The 19,650-nt window shown below is 47.1% G+C and overlaps 2 protein-coding genes across 5 annotated transcripts in view; one reads left to right on the top strand and one right to left on the bottom strand.

Annotated features, from left to right (window-relative positions):
* KIF4A (kinesin family member 4A) overlaps positions 1-1,317 on the bottom strand; it is a 303,471-nt gene extending 302,154 nt beyond the window's left edge. Inside the window, exon 1 of one of the 3 annotated variants that reach the window (XM_033944715.1) lies at positions 989-1,317. In XM_033944715.1, coding sequence (XP_033800606.1) covers positions 989-1,286 — 298 coding nt within the window. In that variant the 5' untranslated portion in view covers positions 1,287-1,317. Of the gene's footprint in view, positions 1-854 lie in introns of all 3 variants that reach the window. The other 2 variants (XM_033944716.1, XM_033944717.1) reach the window with 2 other exon arrangements.
* The window catches only part of PDZD11 (PDZ domain containing 11), a 40,591-nt gene continuing 22,002 nt past the window's right edge, over positions 1,062-19,650 (top strand). The window contains exon 1 of one of the 2 annotated variants that reach the window (XM_033944720.1): positions 1,062-1,210. The gene's annotated coding sequence lies outside the window, so the exon portion shown is untranslated. Of the gene's footprint in view, positions 1,321-19,650 lie in introns of both variants that reach the window. The other variant, XM_033944719.1, reaches the window with a different exon arrangement.

The raw sequence follows: 19,650 nt of genomic DNA on the forward strand, positions 1-19,650 counted from the left end.
ATAATGCTGCCTGATGTGAGAGAAGGTGTTGATGGTGTTTTTTGAGTTTATATCCTCTAAGGGGGGGGGGAGGGGAGGGGGAAACGAAGTTCAAATGTGAGCATCTCTTGTGTCTGTTGGCCGAGAAGGAAAAAAGGTCAGTTATGTATTTAGGGGCTAGTCTGCTTGTCTGGATGGTCATATCCTTACGCACACAGGTGCTCATAAAATTGACAGCCTCTTGTGTACGTGACATACATATCATCTATTCTAGTGCATTTTAAAAATAAAGTAAAGTTCTGGGATCTCATGTGGCAAACCTTGAATCTCTTTGGGCACTCAGTTTGAGAGACACTGGACTAGACTAATGAAGACATGAAAAAGAACTGAAAGGGAGACTTGAGGTAAGAAGCTTTGAAGTGCACTTTGATGTGTTGCCTGTAGAAGTCGTAATTCAAGTTTCAAACACCTTGGAACAATTCCAGTATTAAGAAGCAGATTATAAGCACCTATTATTGAGTATTAACGATATATTTGAAAGACTGAAATAATACCTAAAACTTGGCCTATGTAGCACGTTCTATTTGTGTCAGTAAAAAGTAGCACCCCCACCCCTTTCTTTTTTTAAATTAAGCTTCATTTTGTTCACATAAGTGGGTCAAGAGATGCATCATGACAGGGGAACATTTTTTTTTTTTTTTTTTTTAATAAGGGAGTTGAGAAGCATTGCTTTAAACTAAAAATACCAAAAGGTCTGGCAAACCCTGTGCATCAGTGCTAGGGAGGAAGAAAGGAGTAAAACGGGCCTAGCGGAACCTTCCGGAGGCTTCTCGGCGCATGCGCGATACTAGCCGACAATGACAGGCTTCTGTTACCTCCGCCTCGAGGGGACGACGCTGCCGCCTGTCTTTGCGCGTTTTCTCAGACCCGGCATTAAATGCTGCGCCAACGGAGCGCGCCCTCACCTCCACCGGGGAAACCACCGCTCGCTCCGCTCCCAAACACCTACCGCCGCTCTGCAAACCGCCACCTTTCAAACCGGCTCCGCCTTCTAAGCCGTCCAATAAAACGCCGGACGAACCCGGGGGCGAGCACGCAGGAGCGGACCGGACGTGGGAGCTCCGGCGCCAGCGACGTGACGTGCACCGGAAGCGCAGGAGGGCGGCTGCCAGAGGCGCGCGAGAGCTGCATGAAGGGAACGGTTCCCAGTAGAAGTCCAACTGCTCAGCTGGTAAATCCCTCCTGTCTCTTCTCACCTGGGCTTCCAGATCCCCAACCATATATGTCATGTCTGTCTGTCTGTCCATCAGACATGTCTACTTGCTCTGAACCACAGCCGTTGTAAGTAAGGTTTATTTCATTTGCATTATTAAACATCTTTTCCTATTATCAAACTGGAGTTCTCTATACCCCCCAAAATAGAAGCCCCATTCACCTATATGCAGATGCTTTCGGGGCGCTCACCTAACTCGCACCCAACTAACACCCAAAAGTAGACCTGGTTTTGCAAAGGAGTCCTCTTTACACCATGAAATGGAACATTTAGTATATGCTTTGATTGAGGAGCACATAGGCCAAGAGTTAAGAACATAAGAATAGCCATACTGGGTCAGACCAATGGTCCATCAAGCCCAGTAGCCCATTCCAGGTCACTAGTACCTGGCCAAAACCCAAGGTGTAGCAATATTCCATGCTACCAATCCAGGACAGTCAAATAGACAAAAATAGGGGCAAAATTCGGGTTATTCTTCCCAATGTGCATCACTTTGCATTTGTCCACATTAAATTTCATCTGCCATTTGGACACCCAGACTTCCAATTTCCTAAGGTCCGCCTGTAATTTTTCACAATCCACATGCGTTTTTACAACTTTGAACAGTTTAGTGTCATCTGCAAATTTAATCACCTCACTCGTTGTTCCAATTTCCAGATCATTTATAAATAAGTTAAATAGCACTAGTCCCAGTACAGACCCCTGCAGCACTCCACTGTTTACTCTCCTCCATTGAGAAAAATGACCATTTAACCCTACCCTCTGTTTTCTATTCGATAACAAATTCCTAATCCACAACTGATCTTTGCCATGACAGTTTAATTTTCTCAGTAGCCTCTCATGAGGAACTTTATCAAAAGCTTTCTGAAAATCTAGATACACTATATCAACCAGCTCACCTTTATCCACACCTTGAAAGAAGTTGAGCAAATTTATGAGATCTTCTCCCTCGGCTGAACCCATGCTGAATCTGTCTCATTAAATCATGTTTGTCTACATGTTCCACCATTTTATTTTTTATAATCGTTTCTACCATTTTGCCCGGCACTGAAGTGAGGCTTACCGGTCTGTAATTTCCCGGATCTCCCCTGGAGCCCTTTTTAAAAATCGGCGTAACATTGGACACTCTCAAATCTTCAGGTTTTTTTTTTAAGAAAACAGCAGTGGAACTGGGCAAATTTTGAAGGTGCATGTTTGATATTTATCCTACAGAAACGACTGCTTGTGAATCAAGAGGATATAAGCTTGGCTTTGGAACTGATGTAGTTTAATAGCTGTGTGTGATTAGAGCTACATCCTTAGCACCCTGAAGTTGTTGGTTCAAATCCCCCACTGCTCCTTGTGACCCTGGGCAACCAGAACAGAAAAGAATATGATAAAGGAGCCAAATGTAAATACCACATAGGATATAAGTGCTTTATAAATACTTAAAAGATAAATAAAATTTAATAGTGGTGCCAGCATTTTACTGCATACAATTTTAATGTAAAAAAAAACAGCATAAAATCGCCGTTCTAATGATGCCATAATGCTAACACACGACAACCTCAGACGTAGGACGTCTATGCAACTCCTTAAAGGCAATTCTGCAAAGGACATCTAACAATATAGTCGTGCTTAGATTTGCTGAGTGCAATTCTCTATAGTGCGACTATGCATTATAGAATGCGCTCAGCATTGTGCTCTTGGATATCTAAACAACACCTAACTTTCAGACATCCTTTACAGAATCTGCCCCTAAATGTCTGTGAAGACCTAAATTTCCCTTAACCTTTTCTGTCCTTACTAAAAGGAAAGTCCAGATATCTATTGATGTTGTAGGTAAGTCTAAAGTTGCAGAAGAGTCCAAAAATGAAGAAGCTGGTTTTGGTGTAGCCCACAATGGGGCTAAAACATACCCCAAAACTAGAAGCTGACTGGAGTGAGGAATTTGTTGAAATCACAGTGCTGCTTTCAGTCGGGTTTTCAGGATTTTCCCAATGAATAAGGTAAAATAGCTTTTACGTAATACTGCATCTATCTGAGTCTTCATAGTAAGATGCTGGTCTAAGACGACTCCTAATATTTTGATCGTTGGATGGATTGTATATAAGGTTGAATTTATGCTAATGGTGGGTTCAGAAAGAATTTTACAGGAAGACGCCATGAAGAACTTTGTCAGTCATCTTTTCAACTCCACTACCTTCCCAAAAAGCTGCTCCTGCCTCCCCCCAAAAAAGTATTTTTTTGCAGACAAGTTGCTCAGAAGTTTCTGTTCTACTCTATGGTTTTATTATTTTCAGGTATTTTTTTCTAAGTGTTTAGTTGGAGGTTTGTTGCTCAGAGGTTCCCACTAGTTGGGACCTCTGTCTGGGAGAAGACGCAGACTTGCGCAAGTCCGCTGCTGGCAGGATCAGCCCTTGGGGACACCTAGCTAGCCAGCCTGCTTTTATATTTTTTGAGCTCGCATCCCTGATTTATCAAGTGCATGAGCACAAGCTGTTCGACGCCGTCCCGGCTTGACTGAGCTTAATAGTGGGCCGGCTTTCGCAGTGCAAGGTTTTCCAAGGGTTGAGGCTCTATTCGACTGCCAGCCCAAAGACCAAGGACTCGTTTTATGAAGGTGCGCTAGGGTTTTTAGTGCATGCACAAAATTACCGCGCACCATAGTGTGCGGTAACCGAAAATCTACTGCCTCCTAAAAAGGAGGCGATAGTGGCTAGCGTGCTCGGGAATTTAACACGCACTGTTGTGCGCGTTAAGGCCCTAGTGTGCCTTTGTAAAAGGAGCCTCAAGTTTGTCCAGTGAACCTGTGAGGCAGAGTTCTTCTTTATTTGTCCCTGCTGTATTCCTATGCTGAAGCAGGTAGGCACGTGGCACAGTGAGTAAAGCTATTATAGCCTATGGGAAAAACTGGTAGGGTCTCCAAAAGTGAAATTTAAAGGTTTCTGCAGCTGGGGCTATGGTCTCCCACCTCTAAAAACCCCTTTCCCTGCATTTTTTGTACTTCAGGAAAGTCCCCACAGGCCATTTTGGCCATCTTAAATTTTAAACAATCTTTTTTTCTAATATGAATCATGCAGCAATATTTTGATCAAATTGAAGGGGAGAGAGTACATTGCAGCAGTCTAAACGAGGATAATGGTTTTAGTAGTGTGCTCAGTGACTAGCCTCCTCAATATACTTCTCTTAAGTTCTCTTTGTTATGATCAGTCTGGACTTTAGAATAAGATCTGCGATTGTCTAACTGTAACCCGTTCATTATCGTGACTAGTCTGTCTTAAAACCGATTGTGAATGTCAATTTGTAACCCGTTCTGAGCTTGTGGGAGAACGGGATAGAAATCAAAATAAATAAATTTTGGTAATATTATAGAGGAGGAAATGACAGGTTTTAGTGGTTTGTTGGATCTGAGCGGAGAAGGAGAGAGAGAAGTCAAAGATGACCCTGTGGTTGCAAGATAAAGAGTGTTATCCACAGACATAGAGAACGGTGGATGGGGGAAGGTGGCTTTAGGCCGAAAGATAAGGAGATCATATTCAGTTTTAGATGGCGGTGAGACAGCCAAGCGGCAATACTGGTCAGGAAGGCTGGGATTCGGACCTGAATTCCTGTAGAGATATCTGATGTGGAGAGGTAGATCTGGGAGTCATTAGCATAGAGGTGATTCTAGGAGACCCCAAAATAGGGAATCCACAATCAATATCTGGTATGTTAAAATCACCTATTAGTAATACTTCCTTTTACCAACATATTCTGAATGCCTATTTTTCTGTTCACGTCTGTCTGTGAAGGAGGCCTGTATATCACACCAGTGTAAATGCATTTTATCCCAGGACAAGCAGGCATGATATTCTCACATGTGGGTGATGTCATCTACGGAGCCCCAGCGCGGACAGCTTTTCAAGCAAACTTGATTGAAGTTTCAAGTTTGCTATGCTGCACCACGCATGTGCATGCCTTCTTGCCCACTAGAGGGCGCATCCCCACCTTGTGGTCCTCAGTTCAGTTTCTTCCGCGGAGCCAGAAGCCCTGTGGAAATTGTGCTCTCTCTTTTTTGCCTTCTGACACCGCGTCCGAGTCGTTTTTCTCGGTCGCTGTTCTTGCTTTATTTTTTTATTTGTTCGTGTGTTTTTTAATCGTCGAAAAAAAAAAAAAAAAAGATTTTTCGTTCGGCTCCGGGGGCTCCTGGTAGCCGCGGCCGCGGGACCTCGTTCCGTTCCCGGCCTTTTTTCGATTTCATGTCCCATCCTTTGACGGGCTTTAAAAAATGCACCCGGTGCGATCGGCTACTTTCTCTCACCGATCCCCACTGGTGGTGCTTACTTTGCCTGGGTCCCGAGCACCCCACCGATTCCTGCCCCAGGTGCTCGACTTTTCAGGCAAGAGCTCTCCGCCGCCATCGTGCCAGAATGGCGGAGCTTTTTACTGTCGACCCCGCGGAGCAGGCCTCGACGTCGGCCTCGGCTTCGGCCCCGGCCTTGACCTCGGCCTCGACTCCCTCGGCCTCGCCGAGACATCCTGCTTCCTCGAAGCCGACGGCCTCGACTTCGAAGTCGACGGGGGGTAAGTCCTCTCTTCCTTCCTCAGCTCCAACTTCAAAGAAGCCATCCTCGGGATCCTCGACGGGGGCGGGTGGGTCGTCCTCGGCCCCGCCCCTAGCGTTGAAGTCGGGTGCCCCGCGGGAATACTCGAGACCGAGGTCGCCCTCGAGGGAGCACCCGCCGGCCCCGGATCTACCAGCCATGATGGCGGTGCCGGCTTTTCAGGACTTGCTCCGTGCCCTCATTACCTCGGAGCTGTCCGGCGCCTTAGCGCACCTGCAGCCGGCTTCGGCCCCGAGTGCCCCGGCTTCGGCGGCCTCGGTCTCGGTGCCCTCGACTTCGGCCCCCGGGGTGGTTCCGGCCTCAACCCCGACCTTGCCCTCGACCTCGGTCGACCAGCCGGAATGGAGTGTGCGGCCTCGGGTCAAGGTGCGGAGAGTTCGGAGGATCTCTTCCACTTCTTCCTCGTCGAGGTCCTCCCGGGGCTCCTTGCCCTCGGGTCGGCCTCGGGCGAAGCGCCGGCCGAGGAAGCCCAAGCGTTCTCGCGGGTCTCCTCGGAGGCGCGGTCGCTCCTCGCCGACCGGGGCTGAGACGCTACGTGTCTCGGAGCTCCGCCTCGATAATCCGAGGTTGTTCCGTTCCTCCGAGGGAGGGTTGTCGAGAGACTCCTCGCCGAAACGGAAGGGGCAGACCTCGGTGCCTCGTACCCCGGGGACTTCACACAGGGGTTCCTCGGGGCATAGGCGGTCCCCGACCCCGTCGAGATCGCTCGGGGCGGCCTCTTGGGGCTCGGGGTCTGGTAGAGAACCTCGTTATTCCCGTGAGGCTTCCCCTTCCTTTTTGGAGACGCGGGCCTCTCGATCGCCCTCCCCTCCGTCCAAACCCTCCTCCTTTTCCAGATTTGTGCTTGATATGGGGAGGGCCTTGGACCTGGATCTGGTGTCTGGTTCACAATACACCAAGGAGTTTTTGGAGGAGCAGGATTTACCTTCTCCCCCCGAGGGAGACCCCTCGTCTGCCTCTTAATAAAGTCTTCCATCAGACCTTCCTGAGGAACTTGGACTCCTCTCTTACAGTCACAGCGGTTCCATCTAAAATGGAGTCGAAGTACCGTACCATCCCATGTAAGGGCTTCGAGAAGGCGCAACTGTCTCACCAGTCGTTGCTGGTGGAGTCGGCGTTAAAGAAGTCCCAGCTTTCTAGGGTCTCCGCTGCGGTCCCTCCCGGGCGGGAAGGGCGGACTTTGGACAAGTTTGGTCGCCGCCTCTATTCTAATTCCATGATGGCGGCCAGGGTCCTTAATTATGCTTTCACTTTTTCATCTTATCTGAGGCAGATGGTGAAGGCATTACCCCGTTATCATGGGGTCATGCCGGATTCCCATAAGGGGGACTTTGGTAAATTTATGGCCAACTTGTCACAGCTGCGCCTATACCTTTTTCATGCGGTTTACGACGCATTTGAGTTGGCCTCCAGAGTCTCCACCTTTGCAGTAGCGATGCGCCATCTCGCATGGCTCCGAACGGTTGATATGGACCCGAACTTGCAGGAGCGCCTAGCCAATCTGCCATGTGTCGGATCAGAATTGTTCGATGAGTCCTTGGAGGCGGCGACCAAACGCCTGTCCGAACACGAGCGCTCCATCGCCTCCTTGGTCCGTCCTAAACCACGGGTAACGCCGCAGAAGCCATTTAGACCTCCACCGCAGCGATACCCTCAAAAGTCTACACCAGCATTCTCGAGGCCTCCGCCCAGGCGCCCACCGCAGCAGAGCAGAGGGGCGCAGCCGAAACCTCAAGACGCAAGGGGCGTCTAAGCCGGCGCCGTCTTTTTGACGTGATGAGCGGATGGGGGCGGGCCCCCTCCGCACTCTCTCCGGACCCCCTGCCCATCGGGGGCCGGCTGCGGGCCTTTCATTCGGCCTGGACTATGATCACGTCAGACGCTTGGGTGCTCCGTCTCGTCTCCGAGGGTTACTCGCTAAACTTCTCGGCCACGCCGCCGGAACAACCGCCGGGGGCATCTCTTTGCAACCGAACCCAGCTTCCTCTTCTACTCTCGGAAGCCAGGGCCTTGTTGAGCCTTCGGGCGGTGGAGCCGGACCCCCCAAACCAACGGGGGCGGGGGTTCTACTCCCGTTACTTTTTGGTCCCAAAGAAGACCGGGGACTTGCGCCCCATTTTGGACCTCCAGAAGCTCAACAAGTTCCTGGTCCGGGAGAAGTTCCATATGTTGTCGCTTCCGGTTCTCTACCCTCTGTTGGAGGAGGGGGACTGGATGTGCTACCTAGACTTGAAGGAAGCGTATACTCATGTTCCGGTGCATCACGCCTTCCGCAAGTTCTTACGGTTCCAGGTGGGGGAGTTGCACCTTCAGTATCGTGTCCTCCCCTTCGGGCTGGCGTCTCCTCGAGTCTTCACGAAGTGTATGGTGGTAGTCGTGGCTGCCCTGAGATCTCAGGGGCTGCAGGTCTTCCCCTACCTGGACGATTGGCTGATCAAGGCATCATCCCGGGAGGGGGTTATCTCAGCGACCCGACAGACTATCATCTTCCTTCAACGTCTGGGGTTCGAGGTGAATTTTCCCAAATCGCAGCTGTGCCCTGCTCAATCCCTTTAGTTTATCGGGGCCGTGCTGGACACGGTTCGCCTTCGTGCGTTCCTTCCCTCTTCGAGGCTGGAGGCTCTGCTTCAACTGTGCCGTCAGATTTCGCTGCAGCGCTCCGTCTCAGCGCACCGGCTGATGATTCTACTCGGCCACATGGCATCGACGGTTCATGTCACACCGTTTGCCCGATTGCATCTGAGACTCCCTCAGTGGACCTTGGCCTCCCAGTGGCGTCAGGATCGAGACCCGCTCTCCCTTCCTGTAACAGTGACTCCTTCCTTGAGACGCTCGCTCCGTTGGTGGACCAACTCTTCCAATCTTTCCGGGGGTTTGCTCTTTCTCGTCCCTCCACATCGCAAGGTCCTGACCACGGACTCTTCGGAGTACGCGTGGGGGGCCCACCTCGACGGTCTGCGGACTCAAGGTCTATGGTCTGCGGAGGACCGTCTTTGTCACATCAATGTGTTGGAGCTTCGCGCCATTTTTCTGGCAGCTCGAGCGTTCTGCCATCTGCTGGCAATCAGGTAGTCCTGGTACAGACGGACAACCAAATGGCAATGTATTATGTAAACAAGCAAGGGGGGACGGGCTCTTGGTCCCTGTGCCGGGAAGCCTTGCGCCTTTGGGAATGGGTGGTCTCCCAGAACATCTTCCTGCGGGCGGTTTACATTCAGGGAGAGAAGAATTGTCTGGCCGACAAACTCAGTTGTCTTCTCCAGCCGCACGAGTGGTCGCTCAACTCCCGAGTTCTGCGAGAGGTCTTCGACCGCTGGGGGACTCCTCAGGTGGATCTGTTTGCCTCCCCGGAGACTCACAAACTGCCCCTCTATTGTTCTCGGATTTACTCCCAGGACCGTCTCGAGGCCGATGCCTTCCTTCTCGACTGGGGAGGGAGGTTCCTTTATGCGTTTCCTCCTTTCCCTCTGATCTTGAGGACGTTGGTTCATCTCAAGTCATCCAGAGCCACTATGATTCTCATTGCGCCTCGTTGGCCTCGTCAGTACTGGTTCTCCCTGCTCCTTCAACTCAGTGCCAGGGAGCCTCTACTTCTGCCTGTTTATCCCTCTCTGCTGTCTCAGAGTCGGGGTTCGCTGTTGCATCCCAATCTTCAGTCATTACATCTGACGGCTTGGTTCCTTTTCCCCTGACTTCGGTTTCTGTTTCTCAGTCGGTCAGGAAGGTGTTGGAAGCCTCGCGCAAGGTCTCGACTCGGCTTTGTTATTCCCAGAAGTGGACCAGATTTTCATCCTGGTGTTCCTCGCACCATCTGGATCCGAGTTCGGTTCCGGTGTCCTCGGTTCTGGAATATTTGTTGCATTTGTCCAAGTCTGGGCTAAAGACGACTTCCATTCGGGTGCATCTCAGTGCTATTGCTGCTTTCCATCGGCATCTCGAAGGACGTTCTCTCTCTCTTCATCCTCTGGTGGTTCGTTTCATGAGGGGTTTAGTGAATGTTAATCCTCCTCTGAAACCTCCTCCTGTGGTTTGGGATCTTAATGTGGTCTTGGCTCAACTGATGAAACCTCCTTTTGAGCCTATTGACAAGTCTCTTCTTAAGTTTCTCACTTGGAAGGTGATCTTTTTACTTGCGCTCACGTCTGCTCGTCGGATTAGTGAGCTGCAGGCTTTGGTTGCGGACCCGCCCTTTACTGTGTTCCATCATGACAAGGTGGTTCTTCGCACCCATCCTAAATTTTTACCTAAGGTTGTGTCTGATTTCCACCTCAATCAGTCAATTGTTCTTCCGGTGTTTTTTCCGAAGCCCCACGCTCATCCTGGGGAGGTGGCGCTTCACACTCTTGACTGTAAGAGGGCGTTGGCTTTTTATCTTCAACGCACCAAGTCTCATCGGAAGGTTCCTCAATTATTTTTGTCCTTTGATCCTAATCGGTTGGGACGTCCTGTTTCCAAGCGCACCTTGTCCAACTGGTTGGATGCTTGTATTTCTTTTTGCTACGCTCAGGCTGGTCTCAAGCTGCATGGTCGGGTTATGAGACATAAGGTCCGAGCGATGGCAACTTCTGTTGCTTTCCTCCGGTCTACTCCGATGGAGGACATCTGCAAGGCTGCCACTTGGTCTTCGGTTCATACTTTCACCTCCCACTACTGTCTGGATACGTTATCCAGGAGTGACGGCCGGTTTGGCCAGTCAGTTTTGCGAAATCTGTTTTCCTAAATTGCCATCCTCCCACCTACCCTTTTTTGGTTGGCTTGGAGGTCACCCACATGTGAGAATATCATGCCTGCTTGTCCTGGGATAAAGCACAGTTACTTACCATAACAGGTGTTATCCAGGGACAGCAGGCATATATTCTCACAACCCGCCCTCCTCCCCGGGGATGGCTTCTTTGCTGGATATGGAACTGAGGACCACGAGGTGGGGATGCGCCCTCTAGTGGGCAAGAAGGCATGCACATGCGTGGTGCAGCATAGCAAACTTGAAACTTCAATCAAGTTTGCTTGAAAAGCTGTCCACGCTGGGGCTCCGTAGATGACGTCACCCACATGTGAGAATATATGCCTGCTGTCCCTGGATAACACCTGTTACGGTAAATAACTGTGCTTTACAGTAAAATACAGTGTCTTATATATCACAATTTTCTACAAGGAATCTATGTGGTTTACAATATGATTTAGAACAGTGGTCTCAAACTCGCGGCTTGCCAGGTACTTTTGAGGCTCTCGGTATGTTTATCATAATCACAAAAGTAAAATAAAACAGTTTCTTGATAAATGACAATATTATTATTAAGACTTAGCCAAAAGGAAAGATTTATAAACTATAAAGAGTTTTACCTCATGCAAAATTGTCATTTCTTTAATAAAACATTAACTATTTTTTCCTGAGGCCCTCCAAGTACCGACAAATCCAAAATGTGGCCCTGCAAAGGGTTTGAGTTTGAGACCACTGATTTAGAACATCCTGTTCATCTGTCACATAATTGGCAGCAGCACTGGTTTAGGAAAATGAAGGGGTAAGGATAAGAAAGTGACTAAAGTGAAAATAGTTTCTTCCGGAATTCAATGTAGTTGTTGGGTTGTCTTAGGCTTATTGGCAGTTTGTTCCAAATGAGAGGTCCTTGGTAGTCGAAGGTAGCTTCAAATGTCTTCTTTCGCCATACAATTTGAGGAGATGGTTAGGATAGTTTGTAGCATTGCGTAGTACGTGAGTTGAAGAAGGAATGTGGAACTTTAATGTCAGCAGTTGGTCCTTCTGAGTTCTCACCATATATCGCTTTGTGGACCATGCATGCTATCTTGAACTAGATCCTTTTTTTCCATCGGCAGCCAATGTGGACTTGCTCTCTCATATTGGTTCCTTTTTAGATTTAGTCTTGCAGCTGTGTTTTGTAGTAGCTGCAGTCTCTTGCATTCCTTTTCTGTAATGCAGCAGCCTAGGTATGGTATGAGGACAGATGTGCTACTGTCCTGAATCTGGTTTCAGTCATGACTAGTCTTATTGTCCTCAGTTGTCTCATTTTAATGTGTGTGTTGAAGGTTAAATTTGAGTCTAGTGTGACTCCCAGGACTTTGGAGGTATTTTTTACCTATAGCCTCTCACCAGTTCTAGGTCTGTGCTCAGTAGCGAGTTGTAGTCTCTGAACCATAGTATTCTTGTCTTGGATTTGTTCAAGTTAAGGAAGTTCCTCATCGTCCAAGTACATAGGTTATTTATGGTATTTTTCAGGTATGTTATGGTGCTATTGAAGGATTCTTTGGCTGTGCAGAGAATGAAGATAGCATCTGCAAAAGAGGAAAGGTTATTCCCCAGTGCAGGGGATACTGGTGAACCTTATGGCCTTCGATTTTTGTGATCTTTTGCCTTCTTTCCAGACTCTGTAAGATCTATTTCTTAGGAATTGTGAAAAATATTGCACTACTGCACCTTGTATTCCAAGTTCATTTAGTTTGAGACGTAGGAGAGAGTAATCGACTGTATCAAATGCTGCAGAGATGTCAAATTGTAGTACTATAGTGTTGATATCTTTAGATGTTAGTTCCAGTGCTGTGTATAGGTCTGAAACCATCGGTTTGATCTATGAATTTAACTAGTTGTCTACTTACACAGAATTCCAGAAATTTTACAGGCCATGGAATACCCACTACCAGTCTGAAGGTTGACCCACAGTGTTGCATAAATCTTTTCCAAGAGCTCTCTCTGTTTTAGATTTAATTGTTTCTTTTTTGTTGTTGTTTTAGTTTTGCTTATTAGTTGCATTTGTTTTTGTGTTTCGAATTCTGTTTTTTTGTTATCCTCTTTTACTTCTTTTTTTTTTCCAATTCTTTATTCATTTTAAAATCAAACAAGTGCACATAAATATATCATAAATTGATTCCAATATAGCACTTTAAAATCTAACACATAAAATCTAATAGACCATTAATGATATAAACCCTACCCACCCACCCTTCATCAGTTATTCTATATAAAATATATTATACTATTATTATAAACATAATTATAAAATTTCCTCCCTAAATCCTCCCTCCCCCCTGAGTTTGCATATAATAAATCTAAAAAAAGGAAGAAAAATGATGCCTATTCATTACAATACTTTTCCAATGGCCCCCAAATCTTTACGAAGTTATTATAATTCCCTCTTTCCAACGCTAATGCTCTTTCCATTTTAAAAATATGACATAACGAATTCCACCAGAATGTGTAATTAAGATTTTTGTAATTTTTCCATTTATTGGTAATATGTTGAATGGCAACCCCTGTCATAATTAATAAAAGTTTATTGTTGTGTGATGATATTTGACTGTTTTTCTCATAACCATTCCAAATAAAACCGTATCATAAGAAAGCGCAACATGGTTTTCCAATAGAGAATTTACTTGAGTCCAAAAAGAATTCCAAAATAACTTAATACAGGGACAGTAATAAAGTAGATGATCCAATGTCCCTGGTTCCAGATTACAGTGCCAGCATCTATTAGATTTAGAGCTATCTAACTTTTGTAAACGAACAGGGGTCCAAAACGCTCTATGCAACAAAAAAAACCAAGTTTGCCTCATAGATGCTGACACTGTACATCTCATTCTCCAAGACCAATTCGTGGCCATTGAGATGCAGAAATCTGCTGCTTAATCTCAATGCTCCAAATGTTTCTAAGACCACATTTTGGTTTTTTATTCAAGTATCCAGATAACAATTTATACCACAATGCGGCTTGATGTCCTAGGAAGTCTGCTTGGAAGCATAGAAATTCCAGATTATATTGATTATTAAGATACTTCCATTCAGGGAACCCCACCTGAATAGCCTGCTTCAACTGCAACCACTTATCCTCTTTTACTTCTGCTACTTCTGAAGAGACTGGACTCTTCATTTAGAACAGTCAGGTTAGGGTTCCAGAGGTTTGTGGTTTCCTTTGCTTACCCCATTTGTATTTAGAAGTGGGGGGGGTCTCTGTGGAGGAGGGGAACTACACGTGGTATTTTCTCCAATTTATTGATGTACTGGACAGGACCATTTGGCTGTGATCTGATAGATAAGATTGAGGTCTTACACCATCTTGTTGATGTGTAGGGGTTGATGCAGAAAAGTGCACTAGGCGTTAGTACCAGTTAGCTCTGTTTTCAAACATTTTTGTGGGCCCCTATACAAAAATGGGTTTAAGCTTAATGAGGTGTTTGGCTATTCAGCACAGATTTAATGTGCAGAAGACCAAAAACACCAGGGCTGGAGCGGTGGCTTGCATCTAGTGTGTTCTCCCATGTTTTTGTTATTATATAGAAAGGTCTTAACCATGTATCAACACTTTAAATATAAACAAAATAGATAAAGAGAAGATAATCTATTAAATATATGAAATCAAATCATCAAAACTAACACCATTCAAAACTGAAATGAAGGCCACTATAGCATCTAATCTAAATCAAAATATTATCATGAATATTCAAAATATGATTAAAATTAAGTCATAATCCTTATTGAGTATTTAAGTGTTTAAAGAAAACTGTGATGGACATATCATAAATTATACAGACTTCAATCTTTGGAACTCTTATGATGTATACCATTCCAAGTTCCTGTCTTGTATATTGTTATAATCATTTATGTCCACCACCTCCTACCAGTAAGAAATCTTTTAATTTATTTATTTTAATTACATTTAATAATTATAGCTACTTAGTTTATTAAATTTACTGTTGTTATAAGCACTAATCTTAAATACTTTTAAAATATTAAATAATAAAATAATAGCTATGTGTGTGTGTGAAAAAACTAAATTGTAATTTCATTTTAGATTTCCATTAGATTACAATACATTGAATATAAGCTTAAAAATCTAAAGTGCATGTGCATAAAGCCTAATTAATTAATTTAATAATTGTGAAATGTCACTCTGTGTAAATAGGACTAAAAATATATATTCCTAAACTGTGCATTTGCTTGAATCCTTTTAGAAAGTATGAATAAATAAATTATGTGCAATGTAACTAATCTTTATAAAAAAGGCAACACTTAGCTTGATGTGTGGTGGAGCCTGCCACCATCAACGTTGATAAGATGGAAGAACTGATGCCTTTATCTTATATAGGCGTTTCAACCCAAACACGGGTCTTCTTTGGGGGAAGATTTTGAACCAACGCTGCCTTACAAAATGTAGGTGTTTGCTGTGTCATTTGGGATCATGACCTACAGTTTTAGAAGTCTTGATTTAGAACTTCCTCCTTTTCAAACTCCCTCTGTTCTCCACTCTCTTAATCACCCTACCTCCCAAATTACTCCCATAGCCCCAAAACCACCTCCCAACAACAGTCCCCACTCCAAAACCTATGCCTTCCCAACTGCCTTGCCCCTCTGGAAACTGTCCCCACCCTCAAAACTCTCCCCTGCAACTGCCCACCACTCTACAAATTGTTCCCACCCACAAAATTGGCCCTAACACATGCATCCACACTCTTGCATGAGAGATGGAAAGAATTTCATAAGCCATGCTCTGCATGCTTTCCCCACTTGATCAGATTTTAAAAACTCCATCTGCAAATTACATTACATTAGTGATTTCTATTCCGCCGTTACCTTGCGGTTCAAGGCGGATTACATAAAGGATCTATCTGGCCATTTCCAAAGGAATTACAGAATAGATAGATTGGTTCGTAGAGATGAGGTGGTTCTTGTGGCTTTAGGTTGTTTTAGAGAGTAGAGATGCAAATCTCCAGTTCTCCTGCTGTGTGTAAGTAAGCTTGCTCCGCCTGTTTCCAGGGTAACTAGCAGTGAAGGCTATGAAAAGGCAGCTCTAGTCACATAGCAATTTTGGAATTGCGCCTTTCAAACAGCCTCTTCTCTGAGTGCGTCTGATCGGAAGACAGGATGATAACCCACAAAGATATAAATACACACACACATACGTACATGCACTGACACGTGGATATATAAGAATAAGAACAGACATTAAAAACAGAGAGAGATATACACACACACATTCCACGAGCCATGCTCTGCAAATTTTCCCTTCCTGTTACTCCATTACTTTTGAAGGTTGTTTTTTTTTTTTGTTTGAGTACAGGTCTTGCATATCTCGGGGAAGACGGCTTATAGTGGAACTTAGCAAATAAAATGTATTATCCCAGGACAAGCAGGCAGGTATTCTCACTAGTGGGTGACGTCATCCAACGGAGCCCCGATGCGGACATCTCACAAGCATACTTGCTTGTAGAAACTTTTAGAAGTTTCGAGTTGCCCACACCGCGCATGCGCGAGTGCCTTCCCGCCCGATGCACCGGGCGTGTCTCCTCAGTTCTTTCTCTTCCGCGGAGCTGAGAAGTCTGTCTTCGACTCTCTGCATGAAGTTCCTTCACTTGTGCCTTCTTTGCCCATGGATTTGAGGTTTTTTGGGCTCATCGTTGGTTCACGTTGCGTTTTCTTGTTTTTTTTTTTTTTTTTAAATTTCTTTCGATCGTTCGACCGGGCAGGGCGCGTGGCTGCGGCCCCGTGGCTTCGATCTTGCGGCGGAGCTTTTTCGGCCTATGTCCCGGCCTGTTACCGGTTTTAAAAAGTGTGTCAAGTGCCAGCGCGTGATTTCGTTGACGGACCCTCATCGACACTGTCTTCAGTGTCTCGGGCCTCAACATCTTCCGAAATCGTGCCGGCCTTGCTCCACACTTACAGCACAGCGTCGCTGTATTTTGTGGGAGTCGCTGTTTAGCATGGAGGCGTCCCCGGAGCTGCCCTCATCGCAGAGCGCCACACCTTCGACTTCCGCTTCAACATCTTCGGCCTTGAGTCTGCTCAAGCCTGCCTCGTTCGTGCCGGCTACGACTCCGACGCCTGCTGCGGTGCCTTCCGCTGTCTCCTCAGGTCAGGTAGTGCAGCCTCCCATTCCTCCAGTGGTGCTCAAGGTGCCCAAGGTTTCTAAGCCCAAGCCCCCTGGTGGCCGAGTTAGCGATGTCCGTGCTGGAGGTCCCATTGCGGATGCGGATCCCTTTGCCGGCTTCGTTCCATGCCATGATGGAGAAGCGATTTGTCAAGCTCTTTACTAAGATTGGGCCGACGCTTCTCTCCCAGATCCAGTCTGGGCACGCGGAAGCCTCCCGCGAGGTCGAGTCGCCTCCGGTGCCTCCTCGGCACACACTCTCGTCGTAAGCAACCTTTTCGGGAGTTTTCACCGGAGTACTCGCCTCCTTCTCCTATGCCGGAACTCGAGAACTGCGGGGGTTCGTGCTCCCCCTGCCAGTCTTCTGCCTGGGCGGACCAGGCCGCCTCATCTTCTTCGAGCCCATCTCGAGGCCCGGCCCTGGCTGACCAGTTGTCCTTCTTGTCCTTCCTGAGGCAGATGGCGGTGGATCTGGATATCACCCTGGATTCGGATTCCAAGTTTTCTAAGGAATATTTGGAGACGATGCATCTTCCCCAACCTCCTGCTGAGTCTCTCCGTCTGCCTCTACATAAGCTTCTAGACCAAACTTTCATGAGATGCTTCGAGACTCCATACTCCATTCCCGCGGTCCCAGGGAAGTTGGATGCCAGGTACCACACGGTGCACCATAAGGGCTTTGACGGGGCGCAGCTCTCTCACCAGTCCCTATTGGTTGAATCTTCCTTGAAGCGGTCTCATCCCTCCCAGGTCTATGCCTCCACTCCTCCTGGCCGGGAGGGCAAAACCATGGACAGATTTGTCAGGCGCATCTACCAGAACTCGAAGATGGCTTCTCGAGTCCTGAATTACAGCTTTCATTTTGTGACCTACTTTGAGTTTTTTCTCTCCATTCTTCAAAAGTCAGCTACCCACCTCAATTCCATTGCCCTCTGGCTCCACTCTGCAGCTTGAATTCTCCAGTAAGGTCCTGGGCGTCATTATCGATTCTACACTGTCCTTCAACGACCACCTCAACTCCCTGGTAAAAAAATGTTTCTTCAGCCTTCACATGCTGAGGAAAGTTAGATCTTGTTTCCATCAAAAACATTTTGCCGTTCTCGTCCAATCCATCATCCTTTCCAGATTGGACTACTGCAATGCTATCTTCTTAAGCCTAACAAAGAAAAACCTTCACAGACTCCAACGGATTCAAAATGCCGCGGCCAAGCTAATCTTTTCAAAAAGTAAATTCGACCATGACACACCGCTCCTTCTCAAACTTCATTGGCTTCCGATAATTTCCAGAGTCCACTTCAAATGCATCTGTCTAACTTTCAAGATCATCCATGGCATCCTTCCACTATTAATCCCGCTCTCCTGGAACTCCTCAAACCCTAATACCTCCAGACCCATCCAAAAATCGAAACTATCCTTCCCCTCACTAAAAGGAACTTCACTCCCAGGAAAATTAGGGACTTCCCTCCCTTTCAGACTCACCGAGCTCTGGAACAACCTTCCCTCCCCTCTTCGGATCCTAAGTGCTCTCCAACCCTTCTGTAAACAGCTGAAAACCTGGCTATTCTCAAAAACCTAACATCCCTCCTAATCTGACACCATTGTCCTCCAACTTCCCTCTTTCCTCTGTTCCTCATCTAACACATTCCATGGAGTTCCTTTCCCTTCACTTTTCCTGTAAACCGTGCCGAGCTCCACGATTGTGGAGAAGGTGCGGTATATAAACCTAAGGTTTAGTTTAGTTTTAGTTTATCTGGACTCTCAAGCTCGCTTCGAGTACTCGGAGGTCCTGGCGTCGTTGTCCCAACTCCGCCTGCAAATAATGCAATTGTCTTACGACGCTTTTGAACTCTCGCCCAGAGCTGCTGCTTGTTCGGTGGCCATGAGACGCTTGGCGTGGCTTCGGACCATTGATACATACCCAAATCTCCAGGACAGGCTAGCGAACGTTCCCTGTGCGGGAGCGGACCTTTTCGACGAGTCCATCGAGGCGGCGACGGAGAAGCTGTCCAAACATGAAAAATCTTTTCAATCTATTCTCCGCCAGAAGCCCAAGCCTGCTATCTCTTGTCCGTCTCGTCCGCCTATGATTTATCAGAGGCGCTACCCGCCGAAGCAGGCCCCCACCATCCGCCCGCCTGTGAAGAGGCAGCACCAGCAGAAGCCCCAACAAAAGCCTCAACCTTCTGCTGTCCCAAAGGCTCCCAAGCCTTTTTGATTGTCTGGTAGGGAGCATAACTTCCATCGTTCTGCCCTCCCCGCTTTTTCCCATCGGAGGTCGTCTCCATCATTTTTACCATCGATGGACGACTATTACCACCGACCTCTGGGTCCTTTCCATCGTAAGAGAGGGATACTCTCTTCAGTTCCATCAAGTTCCTCCGGAACATCCTCCAAGAGAGTATCCTTCCAACTTAACCCAGACCGCCCTTCTTCAGGAAGCTCAGGCTTTGTTCCGGCTTTGTGCCGTCGAGCCGGTCCCTGTGGACCAACAGAACAAGGGTTTTTACTCCCGGTACTTCCTTGTTCTGATGAAGACGGGCGACCTGCGTCCTATTTTGGACCTCAGGGTGCTCAACAAGTTCCTGGTCAAGGAGAAGTTTCGCATGTTGACCCTGGCTTCTCTCTATCCCCTCCTCGAGCAGAATGACTGGTTATGCTCCCTGGATCTCAAGGAGGCCTACACTCGTATTCCCATCCATCCGGCCTCCCGTCCATACCTCAGATTTCGGGTGGGACACCTTCATCTTCAGTACAGAGTGCTCCCTTTCGGCCTAGCTTCGTCTCCCAGAGTCTTTACCAAGTGCCTGGTTGTGGTGGCCGCAGCACTCAGGAACCATGGTCTGCAGGTGTTTCCCTACCTCGACGACTGGCTCATCAAGGATTCCACGTCTCAGGGGGCCGTCCAGGCCACTCAGAGGACAATCGGTTTCTGCAGAGTCTG

Source organism: Geotrypetes seraphini, chromosome 5, assembly GCF_902459505.1.
Source record: "Geotrypetes seraphini chromosome 5, aGeoSer1.1, whole genome shotgun sequence".
In the NCBI taxonomy this organism is placed as follows: domain Eukaryota; kingdom Metazoa; phylum Chordata; class Amphibia; order Gymnophiona; family Dermophiidae; genus Geotrypetes; species Geotrypetes seraphini.